Source organism: Magnolia sinica, chromosome 4, assembly GCF_029962835.1.
Source record: "Magnolia sinica isolate HGM2019 chromosome 4, MsV1, whole genome shotgun sequence".
Classification (NCBI taxonomy): domain Eukaryota; kingdom Viridiplantae; phylum Streptophyta; class Magnoliopsida; order Magnoliales; family Magnoliaceae; genus Magnolia; species Magnolia sinica.
This window is the reverse complement of record NC_080576.1, coordinates 79,863,913-79,880,179: the sequence shown is the minus strand read 5'-3', so window position 1 is coordinate 79,880,179 and position 16,267 is coordinate 79,863,913. Positions and strand designations below refer to the sequence as shown.

The window sequence follows — 16,267 nt, the reverse complement described above, 5'->3', positions numbered from 1 at the left end:
ATCTGGTGGGGCCTCCTTGAGTTTTGGATGTGATTGAAACTTGGTTTGGACCCCTAATTATATGGGACACCTATAATGGACGGAGTGGATCTGATTAATGTGGGCCCCACCTAGTATAAAAAAAGAAAAAAATTAATAATAGCAATAAATATGCTTTGACGTCCAGAAGGGTCTGGACGTCCATCGTGAAATAGGGAGGGCCCCCTTGGCCTCAATTGTGGATCTACCATGATGTATGTTCTACATCCATGCCGTTCATTTAATAGGTCCCCTTTTATGATGCGTTGGTTCCAAAAATTAGTCATAAAAAGTTCTCGGATGGCCCACACCATCACCTTTCATGCAGTGGTGTACCAAGTCACATGGAATCAACTGCTGGGGTCCACATGCAGCTTGGATCCACCTGAAACTCGGTTTGGGCCCTTAAATTGGTGGGACACACACAATGAGTGGGTTGGATTTGTGAGCTACATCACGGTGGACCCCCAGGACCATATAACCATACCAAAAAAAAAATATTTGGTGGACAAATAAATATTACATTGGGCCAAAGGCCCACGTGACCTTATAAACTGGTTGTATAGTAAGTAAACATTGCAGTGGGCCCCTGGCCCATGCGACTTTATCAACAGATTGGATGCAAGTAAACATTTCAGTGGGTCCCATGATCATGTGACCCTATCACAAGGTTGAAAAAAATAAAAATAAAAATAATAATAATAATAATAATAAATAAATACTGTAGTGGGCCCCAGGTCTGTATGACCTTATCAACAGGTTTGAATGGAAATAAACATTTTGGTGGGCCCCAGGTCTATAAGACCTTATCAATAGGTTGGATGCAAATAGATGTTATAGTGGCCCAAGTTGGATGATAAATAAATATTACAGTGGGCCCTAGGCCCATGTGACCCTATGACTAGTTTGGATGGAAGATAAACATCATGTTGGCCTCATTTTGGATGGACAGTATGTTGGGCCCTAGGTTGGGTGGAAAATAAACATTTTGGTGGGTCTTACTTAAGACTTATTTATGTATGTGTTGTGTCCACAACTGTGGACCTCCATCATGGAATATGTGACTTATCTATTCCTTCCATCCCTATGGGACCCACTATGATGCATATGTTTCATCCAACCGTCCAACCATTTTTGGAAAATGATCCTTTTTTTTAGGTTTGGGACGAAAATAAGTCAGATTTACTTATCAAGTGGACCATAGTGCACGGTGAGGATTGAACGGCTATCTTTGAAATCTTGAGACCCTATGATTAGATTAGATGGGAAATAAATGTTATGGCGGACCTTGAAAATTTTAGTAGTGGAAATCATTATCACCACTTATATTGAGTGTGGCCCATTTAACATACATGGGGCCCATTGATGTGGCCAATTTGATGTATGTATGACCATGTTATGAGGCCTACTTTGATGTATGTTGTGGCCCATTTGTCAGGCCCACTTTGATGTATCTTTATCCACGCCATCCAGGGCAGGCACCCCATTATGATATATATATCAGGGCCCATGGGTCGAGGCCCATTAGTGCTGCCTATTTGATACAACCCACTTGATGTGTACGAGCCCCATTAGGGCGGCCCATTGATGCAAGGCCTATTGTGACATGTATTAGGCCCATGACGCGTGACCCATTTGATGTGTATAAGACCCATGGGTAGGGCCCACATATTATGTATTTGAAGCCCATGAGCAGAGCCCACCTGAGGTTTATATATATGGGCCCCATTAATGTGGCCCACTTGTATTTGAGGCCCACGGGTTGCAGCCCATGGGTCGTGGCCCATTGTGATATATACTCGGCCCATACGTCGTGGCCCATTGAGATGTGTTTCCGACCCATTTAGTGAGGCCATTGTGAAATATTCCTACTCTTGTGATGAGGCCCATTGAGATGTATTTTTGGCTCATTGATGCGGCCCACTTGTTGAATTGAGGCCCATTGGTGTGGCGTGCGGCCCAATGTATCGACCCACCGTGATGTGTAGGTCCACGTGCTGTATGTGTAAGGCCCACCTGTGATGACTATTTGAGGCCCACTTGTTAGATATTTGGGCCCATCTTATGTTTGACTCTATGTGGACCACTCCTTGGGAGCAATGTTGGTTAAATGTCCACATTCTTGCCGTGATGGTTAGATGTCCACATTGTGACCCTTCCTTAGGCCTTATCAGGCCCATTCTCATCATTCTCTTAGTGGGTTAACCCAAATAAGTGGGCCCCATTTACCATGGACGGATGGCTCCATGCTACCAGATTTGATATAACCATGGTTGAGGGTTGATCTTTATATTATGATTGATCAGATGTTCATCTATGGACCCAGTCTTGTCTATGTGACCGGTCGTCGGTGTTGATTATCGAAGCTGATTGTCGGTGCTAATTATCGATGTAGATTATCGGTGTCGATTTGTCGAGGTCGATTGTATTGGCCAGTTCCGATTGTCGAGGCCGATTCTGAGTATCGAATTCGATTGCCATGGCCGATTGTCGAGACCTGCATGATGTATATGTGACCCGTAGTTGAGGGCCATTGTGATATGTATTAAGCCTATGATGCATGGTCCATTTAATGAATTCAAGACCCATGTGTAGGGCCCACATGTCCTGTGTTTGAGGCCTATGGGCAAGGCCCATTGTGATGTATTCATGGCCCATGGGCAAGGCCCATTGTGATATGTATTAGACCCATGAGCAGGGTCCACCTGTTGTGTATATGTGGCCCTTGAGTAAGACCCATTGTGTTGTATATTAGGCCCTTGTGTGAGGCCGTGGGCCCATTATATGTTTGACTCTATGTAGGCCATTCCTTGGGGGCAATGTTGGTTAAGTGTCCACATGGTCGAGGTCGATTATCGATGCTGGTTGTGGATACCAGTTATGAGTATGTGACAACAACATAACATCATGATACATGCCCATACGCATCATCTGCATGTTTGTTATGAGAGGTGGTTGATCATTGCATATGTCATTGAGCATGTTGTTATGAGACTCCCGGATAGGTGGATGTTATCTCACATGAGCACACGGTATGTGCAGGATCGATGCATGACTGGATTGTATGACTCATGCATCTCGCATTATGATTACTATACGCCCTAGCGACATCAGTGTCGTAGCTCCCCAAGCATATCGTGGATGGCCAAATAGACACCGAAATGTTTGGTTCTAGCATACGGCGCCATAGATGTCCCCGGGTGAAAATCCCTAAACCTCCGTGGCCGGGAGACCCCAACGCCGAGACCGAGTGGATACATGAGCGCCCGAGTGCCAAATACCGAGAGGCCGCGTCTCCCACCGTGTCGTGGTCGGTTGGGAGGGTGTGGCCTTACTCGCCCGAGGGTAGGGGGCAATACTAGCCTGAGTTTGACCAATTCGTGAATGGGTCCGCTATCGACGTGCTAGGTAGGTTTGCAGACTATTGGCAAGGCGGATAGTGAGGTTTCTTATGCTCACTGGACTGTGCGGGAGAGCGGCAGTGCCATTTGGAGTGTACTAAACCCCGGTGATGATCCCAGAGATGAACCGTACTGATATGTGGATTTAGTGAGCAGGAGTTGCATACTCATGCATTCATTCATTCACTATCTACTCGGGTTGGTGGTAAGCAACTAGTTGATATGTGTGCCTTCGCAATGGCCAGGATTTCGGTTGGGGCGCGCGACTAACCTGAGATCAGGAGTCTACCACATTGAGTCTGACTATCCAAATTTAGGTATGGGACTGGTTTGGATAGAAGTCTCTTGTGATGGACCCCATAGCCTGCGATACTACGTACTACCATCCCGACTTCACACTCCAGTATGGTCATTCCATCCGCACCGCATATTGCATTACATCCGCGGCATACGACATCTTGGGTTACTGTGTTTCTATATTTATATGGTTTAGATATGGCTGACGTGTTTGTGAACACATAAGGAATTATATACCCAATTGCATTTATATGGTTATATGGTCTAGGTACAACTGATGCTATTTGTGTTACTCATCAGAAATGTATATTGTATTGCATCCTCTACATTTGATATTTGGCTCTTTATGACTCCTCGTTTGCGTAGCTGTTATATATTGCGTATATATCGATTGGCTCATGGACTTGTTCATATTTCCGCTTACTCTGTTATCGTATGATCTATGATCTTGTGAGTATTTCTGTTTACTCAGATAATTCATGATCTTGCTAGTATCTTTGCTTATTCCGATATTGTACGGTTTATGGATTACCAGTACTTCCAGTTTGTATGATAATGACATTGTATCGAATACTTGGCACTTACCTTGTGCACACACTTACACTACACTCTAAGCTTTCTATAAGCTTATGCACGATAGATGCGTGCAGGTGTTTTTAGGTTGCAGCAGCGTTGAGCTTGGAGCGTGCAGTTGTATTCTGGAGCTTTGATTTTGATATATGTATTTCCCTTTCAGCATTGTATTCAAATGATTATATTAGTGGATATGTGATGATGATGTTGCCTTTATGATTTGGGTATACTTGTGGTTATGCTTATTACGAGATAAATGTACATTGGCAAAAAAAAAAATCCTCCTTGCAGGATCCCAGGATCGGAATCTGGCGTGTGAACGCTAGGATCCGAGAATGGGGTACTACGGAGGCTGTCGGCACCAGATTCGGCAATCGGGATTTCTATGAATCCGATTTCCGGGTTTGGGGCGTGACAACCATCATTACCTTAAAATTGATCCCATCCCTTGGTTGAACGGATTGGAAGGTAAAATCCCAGAATATGTCGGGCGTGCCAAACAGACAAAGTGAACTTGTACCGGGATATAGCAATCCCATGGATCTTAAACCAATCCACTGACACCACCATCATTACCTTAAAATCCATCCCATCCCTCCTAATCCCCTCCCGTGGGATTCGCCCGGCCAAATAGGCCCTTATGTTTATATGTCATCCAAACCCTTTACAAGGTCATTCCCACTAAAATGAAGTAAAAGCACTAAAAACATAATCAAATGTGAAGCTTAGTGGCCATGAGAATGTTCAAATGGTAGTCACCGAATCTCCATTGTCTCCTCTAGTAAGGTTCACTTACGTTTCGGATCCACCTAATTTTTGTTGGCATGAAATTTTTGTATCCCATAAGAAGGTTGAAACTCTTCTATGGGGCATAAGTAAAGAAACTATTTGCCTACCAAAGGTTTTTAATAGTCAACCAATATTGGTTCATTTAGTGTGGTCCTCTTGAGATTCAAATCTACCTGAGATTTTTATGTGGCTTCATTTTTTAACTATACCCTTAAATGAGCTTGCAAAACGGATGGAAAGTATAGATATAAAACACGTACATCAAGGTGGACCACACAATCAGAGACTCACCCACCAAGATGTTATTAGTGCTCACCTATTTCTCACCCTCCTGTGGCCTAAGCTCTATGGGGTCTACTGTGATGTATGTGTTATATCTAATATGAGGTATGGGGCCTTAAGTGATGTGTGTTATATATAAGATGTTCATCTGTTTTGCTCTCTTATTTTAGGGCATGAATCCAAATATAAGGTAGATTTGAATCTCAAGCAGAGTATACGACAAGAAACGGGGGGAAAGTGATGCCCACTATTAAAGTTGGGCATCGAATCAAGTCGGACTGAGTTAGGGCTGGTCCACCATCCAGGTGATGGATGGTATGGATATCACACACATCATGATGGGCCCCTCCTACTGCCAAGTGGACGGCCAGATATACATCAAGGTGAGTCCACGTCTCACATCACGGTGGAGCACACATGTGTGTGGATCCCACGTTGCTAGGCAGAAGGATAAAACACATATATACCCACCAGATACAATATATGATATATGTTATATTATATTATATATAATATATAATACATATAATATAATACTATATATTGTATATAATATATTACATATAATACATGCCAGTGCTGTCCAGGCCCTGAACGGCTTGGATGCAATACATACTCCAGGTGGGACCCACCGTCCTTACTGCTGGACGGTGTGGTGTGCCACACGTACAAGTAAAGTTGGGCCCACACCATCTGAATGGTCCGGATCTCACACATACTATCGTGTGGGCCCCACGTGGCAGTTGCCAAAATAGATGGAGAGCATGGAGAAACATACACATCAGGGCCCCACTGCAGTAACTTTGCTGCTGGACGGTTTTGATGAACAGATTAACGGTGTGGGTATAAAACATATACATCAGTGGTGGGTCCCACGTAGGTGGACGGCATGGGTTAGATATGTGCATCGTAGTGGGGTCCACAAAATAGGAAGGGAGAGAGAGAGAGAGAGACGGTGAGGAGGGGAGGGACCCCTCCACTATGGGCCCTCCCTATATAATACATACATCAAGATGGGTCCTACATGTGGGCCCTCAAATCACAAAATCAATAAATAAAAGCACTCACCTTTGATCATGGACTTCTCCTTTCATCAACGCATTCTATAGCTCCAAAGAATGTGATCCAACGGTTGAGATGAGGCTTAGAGGGTGTGATTGGGTGGTAGGAAGGTGGGCCACACTAGCTCTCTCTCATGGAGATAGCTTGGACGGTTGCTCTCATGGTAGCATGGAATGGAGTGAGAAAATGAGGGAGAGAGGAGTTGTAACGCCCCTATTTCTAAAACCTGAGTACAGGACTCGCTTCAGAAATCCGAGAATTATAAATCAGAGAACCAGCGGAAATACAAACTCAGAGTGCGATAGCAAAATGAAGCATATATAATTATGAGTACCCAAATATTTCACCCACTCAGCTGGGGGTCTTAGTTATAAAGTTCCATAAGTTCCCAAAACACTAAACCACTGAAATAAAAAGAAATTGAACTATGGATTAATCCCAAAATATGCTGCTGCTTCTTGTCGCGGCTCGTCATCATAGTACTCTCCCTCGGGCTCCACGGTCGCACCATCAAAGCAAGCACTATCGTCCTCTACATCTATCCCTGCATATTTTGCACGGTTAGGTAGTTGATGAATGAGTGGCCAACTCAGTGTGAATTTTCCTTAAGATTACACATCGCCGCCTTAGCAAACATAGTTATAAAGAAAATAAGCAGTAATCCAAAACAAGCAATATGCAGTCTTATTAGATGCATGTATGTATGAATGCACATCGACCTGAGGATGCACATCCAGTCAGACTTGGGCTCGTCACCCATGCAATCATTGACCTGGGAATGATCATCCAGTCGAAACAGGAGTCGATAGTCAATGGTCTAGGAGCTAGCGAAACGTACCCCAACAACTCTAGGGCACGTGTTACAACATCCAGAATTAGCCATTCGTCATCGCCAATATACTATGAATGCATGATTAGCCAACCGTTATTAATCCAGTTACAATTAGCCAATTTAAGTAACTCAATGGTCACTACAGAGGGCTCATCACCCAGCGTAAGTCGACAGCTTGAGCATAATGTCCCATGACCACCATCCCCGGTTTATGAGTTTCTCCACATTGGGATGTTTTAATAGGATACCTTAATCAAAATGACACCAGTTCAAGGGTCCTATTTCCCCACACATTTCGTCGAATTACATCCTAAGTGTGGCTTGCATACAATTATGGAATCCTCCATGTGTAGCATCAAAAGGTTATCTACAGAGGCAATCAAGTTAACATGTGACAACATATGACTTCAAATAAAACATGTAAGGAAGCATCATGAGTTAATAATTACTAATGGTATGTTATCAAGTCATGTGAATAGTGGTCATTAATTAACTAGCATGCGAGCCTATCATATGGTGAAAGCAAGTATCACAATAGTGGTAATCTAGTGCAAACTATGTTTAGCTAATTTAGAAATGGAAAGCCCAAGAGGAAAGTCATCACCTGTATGGTAGTGTTCGCGAACTTGGTCCAAGCCTTCTCGTGGCCCGGGGTCACCCAACGAGTCTCCTAAAATCACAATTCATATCTGTCAAGCATTTCTATGGTTTTGTCCAACTAATGTGAGGGTCCGAAGGGACATTAAGGCCTTCTAGGCTTTGCGTTAGGCCCATCCTATTTACCCAAGTAAGGTGGCCCAACTGGGCTCAAGCTCTTTCTTACCAGGGGTTGAACTGGTCCTCCCATATGGATCAAACATTGCGGATGAAGAATCCTAGCCAACCAATTATTGAACTTAGCCCAAGTACCATTGCCTGTATTTTCCTCTTGTAAGACCATTTGCAGGTCAAATGTAAACAGGTTAAGAGGGTCCAACACTGAGGGTTTTGACAGCATTGCCATCGACGGTGAGACACCCATATGAACAGTAGAGGCAATAGGTGTACGAACAGCACCAGATGCCAGCCCAAACTCAGCAACTCAGGTCAAGTATTTTCTAGTTCGTATTCCTTTTAATCGATGTTGGACCAAACATAACAGAGCTACCTTGTTTGCCCAGAAACCATATGGATGAGCCCGTCACCTCTGTGATGGTGTGATCCGGTCCATTCCTCTAGAGTCAGCCTTTCACGGTAGTTCCATGCCCCATGAAACCTCCTTCATCAAAAATCTTCACATAAATGAGGTAGAGTTTTAATTAAGGAACCCTGGCTATTGACTAAGCCTTCCATTTGGCGATCCCCAACAGACTGATAAAATCACGCCACCGGTCCATTGGTAATGGATCCCACAAGATGAACGGCCTGGATCACCCCAAGGTGGGGCCTACCTGTGTCAAACGTGGGCTGAACAAACCTTTTTTTCTTGTTCAACAGACACCTCTAACAATAACTTCATTCAAATAAGCTGCGTATTCAGACACATTCAGATCACGTGGGTTTCACTAGATGGTACAGACATTATATCAAAGTGTATTATATTATACAATAAAACATTATTTTATTTGTTTTAGAGGCACGTCAGGCCTGCTGTCCGGTTGGGACGCTCCCCGCATGCGTAGCCCACCATCTTTGGGTGAGGCCCACCTGCACTTGTGCAGGGCCATGGCCAGGGCAGCCCACCCGCTGGTAATGTGGAGACGGCCCTGCTGCTGATCATTTCCCTGCTGCTGTTTTTGACCTGGAAACACTCGCTTTTTGCACGTTGTTTTTCAGCACTGTTAATAGTTCACCTGAAAGCCGTTTGGGGCTCTGTTTGAGGGCTGGTTCCGGCCCTGTTTTAGTCTGATGAACGGCCCTGATGGTGGTTCGTTTTCAGTTCTGACGTGGCCCGTCCCAGGGTCGTTTCCAGCTCGACTTAAAGGTTCTGTTTTCAGCCTAGGGACAACCCGAGTTTGGCTGAGACGGGACGCCCCATCCAGAGGCTGTTCACAGTCCTATTTACTGCCAGTTCTCCTAGCCCAAATATGGTGTTTGTGAAAAATGAAGAAGAAAGTGGGAGAGGAAGACCTGTTTCCTCCCTAGTCGAACTGACGCCCACACTCCCACTCTTCCCTTCTTCCTTCTTTCTTTTCTCTCTCTTTCCTTTCTTTTCCTCACTCAAGTGGTGTTGCTGTGGTCCCACACTAACTCGGCTCGGTCCGGTTCTCATGGACTGAGTTGGGGCAGTGTGCTCCAAGCTCACCAAAACGCACTCTTCTCTGTTTCCTCCCTCTTTTCTCTCCCTCTGATTTTCTCCTCTCTTCTATCCTCCTTCCCTTTCTTTCAGTGTGGAAACTGAAGGGCAGCAATGCTCCTTTTATAGGCAAAGGAGGGGACTTTCGACGGCTGTGTTAGCCTCTTCACCGACGGAAATGGAAATTTACCTTTTCTTCATTTAAGGTTTTCTTAGCCATTTTTGGCTACGAGGGGACATTCCCCAGCTGTTTCGGTGGACACCTCAGACCTTAGGATAAAGGGGGTGGTGGCTTGCCCCTCACGCCACCGGATGGCTCTCCTCTCTTGATCCTAGCCGCTAATGAAGGGGATGGACGGTTGGGACCCAAATCCCAAGTCCCTATGCATGGAGCCGAATCCTTATACCGTTTTGGGCGGGTGGACCCCACGAGGAGAATGGACGGCTTGGATCGTTCGGAAAACGGCCATGGTGGCCCACTTTGAAGCTCAAAGGCCATTGTTTTTTAAACAGGGAGTTGGTGGGAAACGTAATTGGGTTCGGTCAACCATGGTTTGACTACAAGTAGCGGTCCCGTGCACTTCGTGTGTTATCATTTGGGTGCACGTGCACCTAGTTTTTGGGGGTCCACCATGACTCTGGTGCTTGATCTGCCCCGCTCGATCGTTTTGGGGTCCAGACATAATGGTCCCAGCCTGGTTTGGGGCAGGGCCGAGGCCCAGGGCCTCATTTTGTCCATATATCGCGATCCAAAGGTCTGATAGGTTCGAGGTTTTGGTTTGACGATTGAATCGGGATTCAAGGGGTTTCAAGTCTCTTACTGGCCATAATTTATTCTCCCAAGGTTGTTAGTGGGTGTATTGCGTCAATGTGACTTAGTTGATTTGTTTATAGCCTGTTTTAATATAAGGGTTTGCTGAGTTTTTACCTTTCAGCCAGTGTTGGGTTCGACTTGGCTCCTTCAGTCTTTGGTGGTCGACTTTACCCTTGAACGGGAGTCCCAACCCACACATGCAAGGTTTAAGCTATTTTGTTTAATCGTCTTTAATCCCTATAACTGGGGTCCTTAGGGGTAACACCCGTGTATTAAAGGTATGGGGTGTTACAGGAGTGGTGAGATGGAGTAATGGGATGAGAGGGCATGGTGTTTGTTGACTTATGGTAAGAAATGAATGGGATGGGTATGGGTTGTGTAAGAGAGAGTTGACTTGGGGAATGAGAGAGGGATAGGCTAGGTAAGGTTGTGTAATTGATATTGATTGATGGATTTAAATGATGTGTTATAGAGATTCCCTCGATATTCGCAACGCACGGCGTTTTTCTCAAACTAAACATAGGCCTACATCTCCTGGCCTGGGTATCGCCTCGGCGTGTAATATGCGGCGTCGGAACCGCGGCGACTGTGTGGTCACTAGGGTACAAGTCTCGGGCCGACCCGACTCTGTAATATGGGATACAACTCAGGATCATGCGCAACTGCTGTTTACACGTCGCAGGTCACCGAAATTCGACCGGGAGGACCGCGGAAGCCTACGGAACGGTACGGTCTAAGATACGGGTCTTACATAAATCAAGTGAATTTTCCTACTTAGTTCTCTTTATGGTGGGAGAAATTTTGAGCCTTTGTGAAAATTCTACTACATCAAGTTGGATCGATATTTAGGACAGTAATTGGTCTAGAACTCTCTCATGAATTTCTTCACTTTTTTACATTTAATAATATCTCATGGATTCTCTTGTGGACATACAATATTTGATTCAAAAACCCCATTACCATAGCTGTCTAGAAAAATCCTCATAAGGTAGTGGAATAAATGTAGTTATGACCATTTCTCTTCTGCAAATTGCTTTGCCCTTAGTAGCAAATCAAATCCTTCCCTTCCTGAGCCTTTTCCCAAGAAAATAGACTAACTAGTTCACAAAAATTCTTAATAAAATTCAATCTAAAAAGGATGCATCCTCAAGTCAAGATCTCTTGGTAAGAATTAAAATGATGTTGCTAGAAATCAAAGATGATAATATTCTCCTAAAGGAGATGACAAGTCTTCAAACCAAATGGCAATGATTACTTCCGGTTGGACTAATTAGTCAAATACTCTTGTACATCATTCAGAGTTTAAACTCTTTCACATTAAACTGCCCTTGTCCTCGGAGAGACTCCACTTCTCCAGGATACGAAGAACATCTAGAAGACTACCAACCTAATTATTTCAAGTCTTGATTAGGCTTGTATAATAAAGAAAACTCGAGGAATCCTTGTAGAAGGTTAGGACTGATGTGAATACTCTATGAGCAAAAACAACAAAAGAAGAAGAATTTGCAAGTATTCACGTGCTTTCTACAAAATAAAAAGAAATTTTCAGTATCACGCACAAAGCAACCGTCAGGTTTCACATTCAAAAGCAGCAAAGTAAAAGAATCTTGGCTGTTGGACACCACATCCATCCCACGAATAATATCAAATTCTCTCTATAAAGGGGAAGAGTCTCGTTTTGATGGCATCAAGAGGAAGCAACCTTAAAGACTTCTCTATTCTAAAACCTATCTCTTCCCTTGTAGCCTATCTTCAATTTAAGTTTGAGAATTGAGAGTGAGTTTCTTGTAATTAAAGTTGGTGTGAGCCTGTAGTCGGCTTCTTGCAATAAGGTTTTAGAATACAAGATCTGGGAAAGAAGAGGCTTGATTATTTAGAGCCGTATACAACCAGTATTTATACAAGAATGGAAGAAGACAAATATAGAAAATAGTGAAGAAGGAGGATCTACAGAGATTTACAGAGGAGAGATTTCAGTAGATGAGTTGGCTACTGGATGCGAAGAGATTTCTGCAGATGATTATGCAGATGAGCTGGATGCTGGATGCATTCCTTCAACACTCCCCTGCAAGCTGGGCCTAAAGATATTCGAAAGGCTAAGCTTGGAAGTGATTGCGTCATGCTGGTCATGTGAAAGATGTTTAGTGAAAATATCTGTCAATTGGTCCCCAGTGCGAACATGTGGAGTTATAATTTCATAGGATTTAATTCTCAAATAAAATGGCAATCCACCTCAATATGCTTGGTATGCTCATGAAAAACCGGATTGTTAGAAATATGAATGGCAGCCTGATTATCACACATCATCGGCATAGGGCTAGATGGGGAGAAGCCAAGCTCGGTCAGAAATTTCTTAAGCCAAAGTAACTCACAAGTTGTATGGGCCATAGCCTTATATTCGGCCTCAGCATTGGATCAAGCAACAACCGGCTGCTTCTTACTTTTTCAAGTAACTAAATTTCCCCCCCCACCTAAACGAGCAGTAACCGATTGTAGATTTCCAGTCATCTTTGGCACCGACCCAGTCTGCATCAGAAAAAGTGAAAAAATAGACAAGTGTCCATGTTTGGAATAAAGAAGACCCTTACCAGGAGAACCTTTGAATTACGAAGAACATGATAGGCAGCATCCAAATGGGCAGGCCGTGGTAAGTGCATAAACTGACTGAGCACACTCACAGCATGAGAGATATTGGGTCTTGTAATAGTTAAGTAAATAAGACGGCCAATGAGTCACTGATACAGACCAGGATCTGATAGAGACTCACCAAGAAGAGAGGTGAGTTAATGATTGATCTCAAGAGGAGTAGTAACAGGCTTACAGCCCAACATACCCATCTCATGGAGTAAATCCAATGTATATTTTCTCTGACATAAGGAAATACCAGAGCGAGAACAAGCAATCTCAATGCCAAGGAAGTAATGTAAGGAGCCCAAATTTTTAACCTCAAAGGTACTAGTAAGATGAGACTTAATGCCAGATATAGAAGTAGAATCATCCCTCGTAATAATGATGTCATCAACGTAGATTGAGACTACTGTGAGCCCTTTAGTGGTGCGCTTCCAAAAAACAGAATGATCAGAGCTACACTGGTGAAAATGGGCAGCCTGCATAGCATGAGTAAATTTGTCGAACCACGCCCGTGGTGACTGCTTAAGGCCATAGATGGACTTGCGAAGGTGACAAACTTTATGTTCCTCCCCCTTACGACGAAACCTAGGAGGTAAGGACATATAGACTTCTTCATGAAGGTCACCATGTAAAAAGGCATTCTTGACATCAAGTTGATGTAGGGGTCAATCCAACTTGATAGCCATAGACAAGAGAACCTGAATAGAATTCATTTTTACAACTGGAGCGAAAGTTTCGGTGTAATCGATGCCATAAGTCTATGTGAAGCCTTTTGCAACAAGGTGTGCTTTGAATCGATCAATGGTACCATCAGATTTATGCTTGATAGCGTAAACTCACTTACAGCCTGCAACATGTTTAGCAACCGGTAAGTCAACAAGCTCTCAAGTATGATTTTTTTCTAAGGCATGCATCTCCTCAAGCATAGCATGCTTCCAGTGAGGGTGAGCTAAAGCCACATCCACTTGTGTAGGAATAGATACAGAATTAACATTGGCAATAAAAGTTCTATAGGATGGAGATAATGATTGATAAGAAATGAAATGCTGAATAGGATGAAACGTGCAAGGACGAATACTTACCCTCGGAGAAGAAACAGAAAGAGCCAAGTCAGGAGCAGATCTCGGAGTGTCGGATGAAGGTAGAGGCAACGATGTGATGGCTTGCCCTTTTCTTTGCTGCAAGACAGATGAGGCTTGAGTGCACACATAATCCTGTAAATAGAGAGGTCGAGCGTTGGGGCGAGTGGTGCGGCGCAGTGGTGGTGGCGGAGTCGGGGAAAGTGATGACGGAGAAGGGGAGGTAGGGGACGGGGAGTTTAGAAAATGGATAGGAGTAACATGAGGTGATAAGGGAGGAGAGGAAATCGTCGAAGAAAAAAAAACTGAGAGACTTAAAAAATGTCGCATCTAGAGTGACATATCGACGACCTGTATGCGGATCCACAAATTTATAACATTTTTGGGTAGGTGAATACCCAACAAACTTGCAAGAGATGGATCTATCTGATAACTTTGTTCGAGATAGAGAGAAGTCATGCACATAAGCAGTGCAGCCGAAAACTCGAAGAGGAATATCGGTGACATGGTGAACTTTCTTAAACAAAGATATCAGAGTCTGAAAGTTCAAAGCAGAATGAGGCAGGCGATTGGCCAAGTAGCATGCGGTGAGAATTTCATCTCCCCAATAATGTTTGGGAACATGCATCTTAGTGAGGAGGCAACGAGTGATATTCAATAATTGTTGGTTTTATCTCTTTGTCATCCTATTTTGTTGAGGAGTGGAAGCACAATTGGTGTTTGACTCGATGCCGTGCTGACGAAGGTAGGAAAGAAAACCAGTGGAAAGGTATTCGCCACCATTATCACAGTGAAAGACCTTGACTTTTGCTGCAAACTGATTAATCAACCAAACATGAAAAGATCAAAAATATTCAAATACATCACTTTTATTTTTAAGAAGATAGATCCAAGTCATCTTGGTAGTACAATCTATAAAAGACACAAAATACCGGAATCCCATGGAAAAGGGAATAGGAGCAGGTCCCCAAACATCAGATTGAATAATAGAAAACATAGGACCAAAGTCTTTATTTAAGACTAAAGGAAATGAAACACACTGAAAGGTCTTAACATCTTGGTGGTAAGCTAAAGCAGGAAATAAATTGTGTAAAATGGAAAAAGAGGGATGACAATATCGACAATGCCATCGAAAAAAATCCTCCTGAGTGACTGACAAAAGATGGGCTGCTAATCGAGGTTGAACATCAGCATTGAATTGGTAAAGACTAGCACGTTCACGCCCACCACCAATCATCTTCTGCATCCTGAGATCCTGAAACATACAATGAGATGGAAGAAAAATGACAACACAGTTAAATTGTTTGGTGAGAGTACTAACAAAAAGCAAATTGGAGTCAAGACCTGGGACAAGAAGGGTCTTGCCGAGGGATACAGTAAAGGTTAAAGGAACAGTTCTTGACCCCGTAATGGGAGTAAGGTTTCCGTTTGCTAACTTTACTGACCCTAACGCAGAATTGAGATGAAAAGATGAAAAAATGTGAGACATACCAGTCATATAATCTGTGGCCCCGGTGTCTATAAACTAGGGTTGGGAAGAGGAGGCAAGAGTGGATGAAAAAATGTGAGACATACCAGTCATATGATCTGTAACCCCGCTGTCTATGACCCAGAGTTGGGAAGAGGAGGCAGGAAAAGATGAAAAATGTGAGACATACTAGTCATACAATGGATTTTTTTTGTTGGAAAACTAGATTGATATTTCTTTATGAAATCTGGTCAGGAACCGGTTCCCAATACAATCATCCATGAAATGTCCACCACGCAACCATGTTAGTAACGCCACATGTACAGGTTTCAGTGCAGCAACCATAGCGGAGCCGAGTATCAGATCGCTTGGGCCTTACCCTCTATACATGTTCCACACTCTTGCTAGGCACGTGTGGTGTGTGGACGTGTGGGACTACCAAAACATCTTCCCACAGAGAGAGAGAGAGAAATAGAGAGAGAGAGACGTGAGGGACTCTCCAACCTTTAAAAAAAAGGACTCTATCTTCTTAAAGGTGAGAGAGAGAGAGAGAGAGATGATTGCTGAAAAGAGTGATTTGAATTCGAGTCCATGTCGCGATCTGTCAAATGCCACTGGAGATTCCAACTGCATTGTGAAAGGTAAGGACGGGGAGGTGATCGTGGAGCGGAAAGATGACCTCTACAACTCTTATGTTCTCATCGACAGAAGATCTGGCGATCCTGTGGAACACGATCTCGACATTG

At 43.7% G+C, this 16,267-nt stretch overlaps 1 protein-coding gene across 1 annotated transcript in view; it reads left to right on the top strand.

The window, feature by feature from the left end:
* LOC131244186 (polyneuridine-aldehyde esterase-like) overlaps nt 1-14,280 on the top strand; it is a 48,318-nt gene extending 34,038 nt beyond the window's left edge. Inside the window, exons 2-3 of the mRNA XM_058243832.1 lie at nt 14,029-14,115; nt 14,164-14,280. Coding sequence (XP_058099815.1) covers nt 14,029-14,115; nt 14,164-14,280 — 204 coding nt within the window. The remainder of the gene's footprint in view (nt 1-14,028; nt 14,116-14,163) is intronic.
* The last annotated feature ends 1,987 nt before the right edge of the window (nt 14,281-16,267 follow it).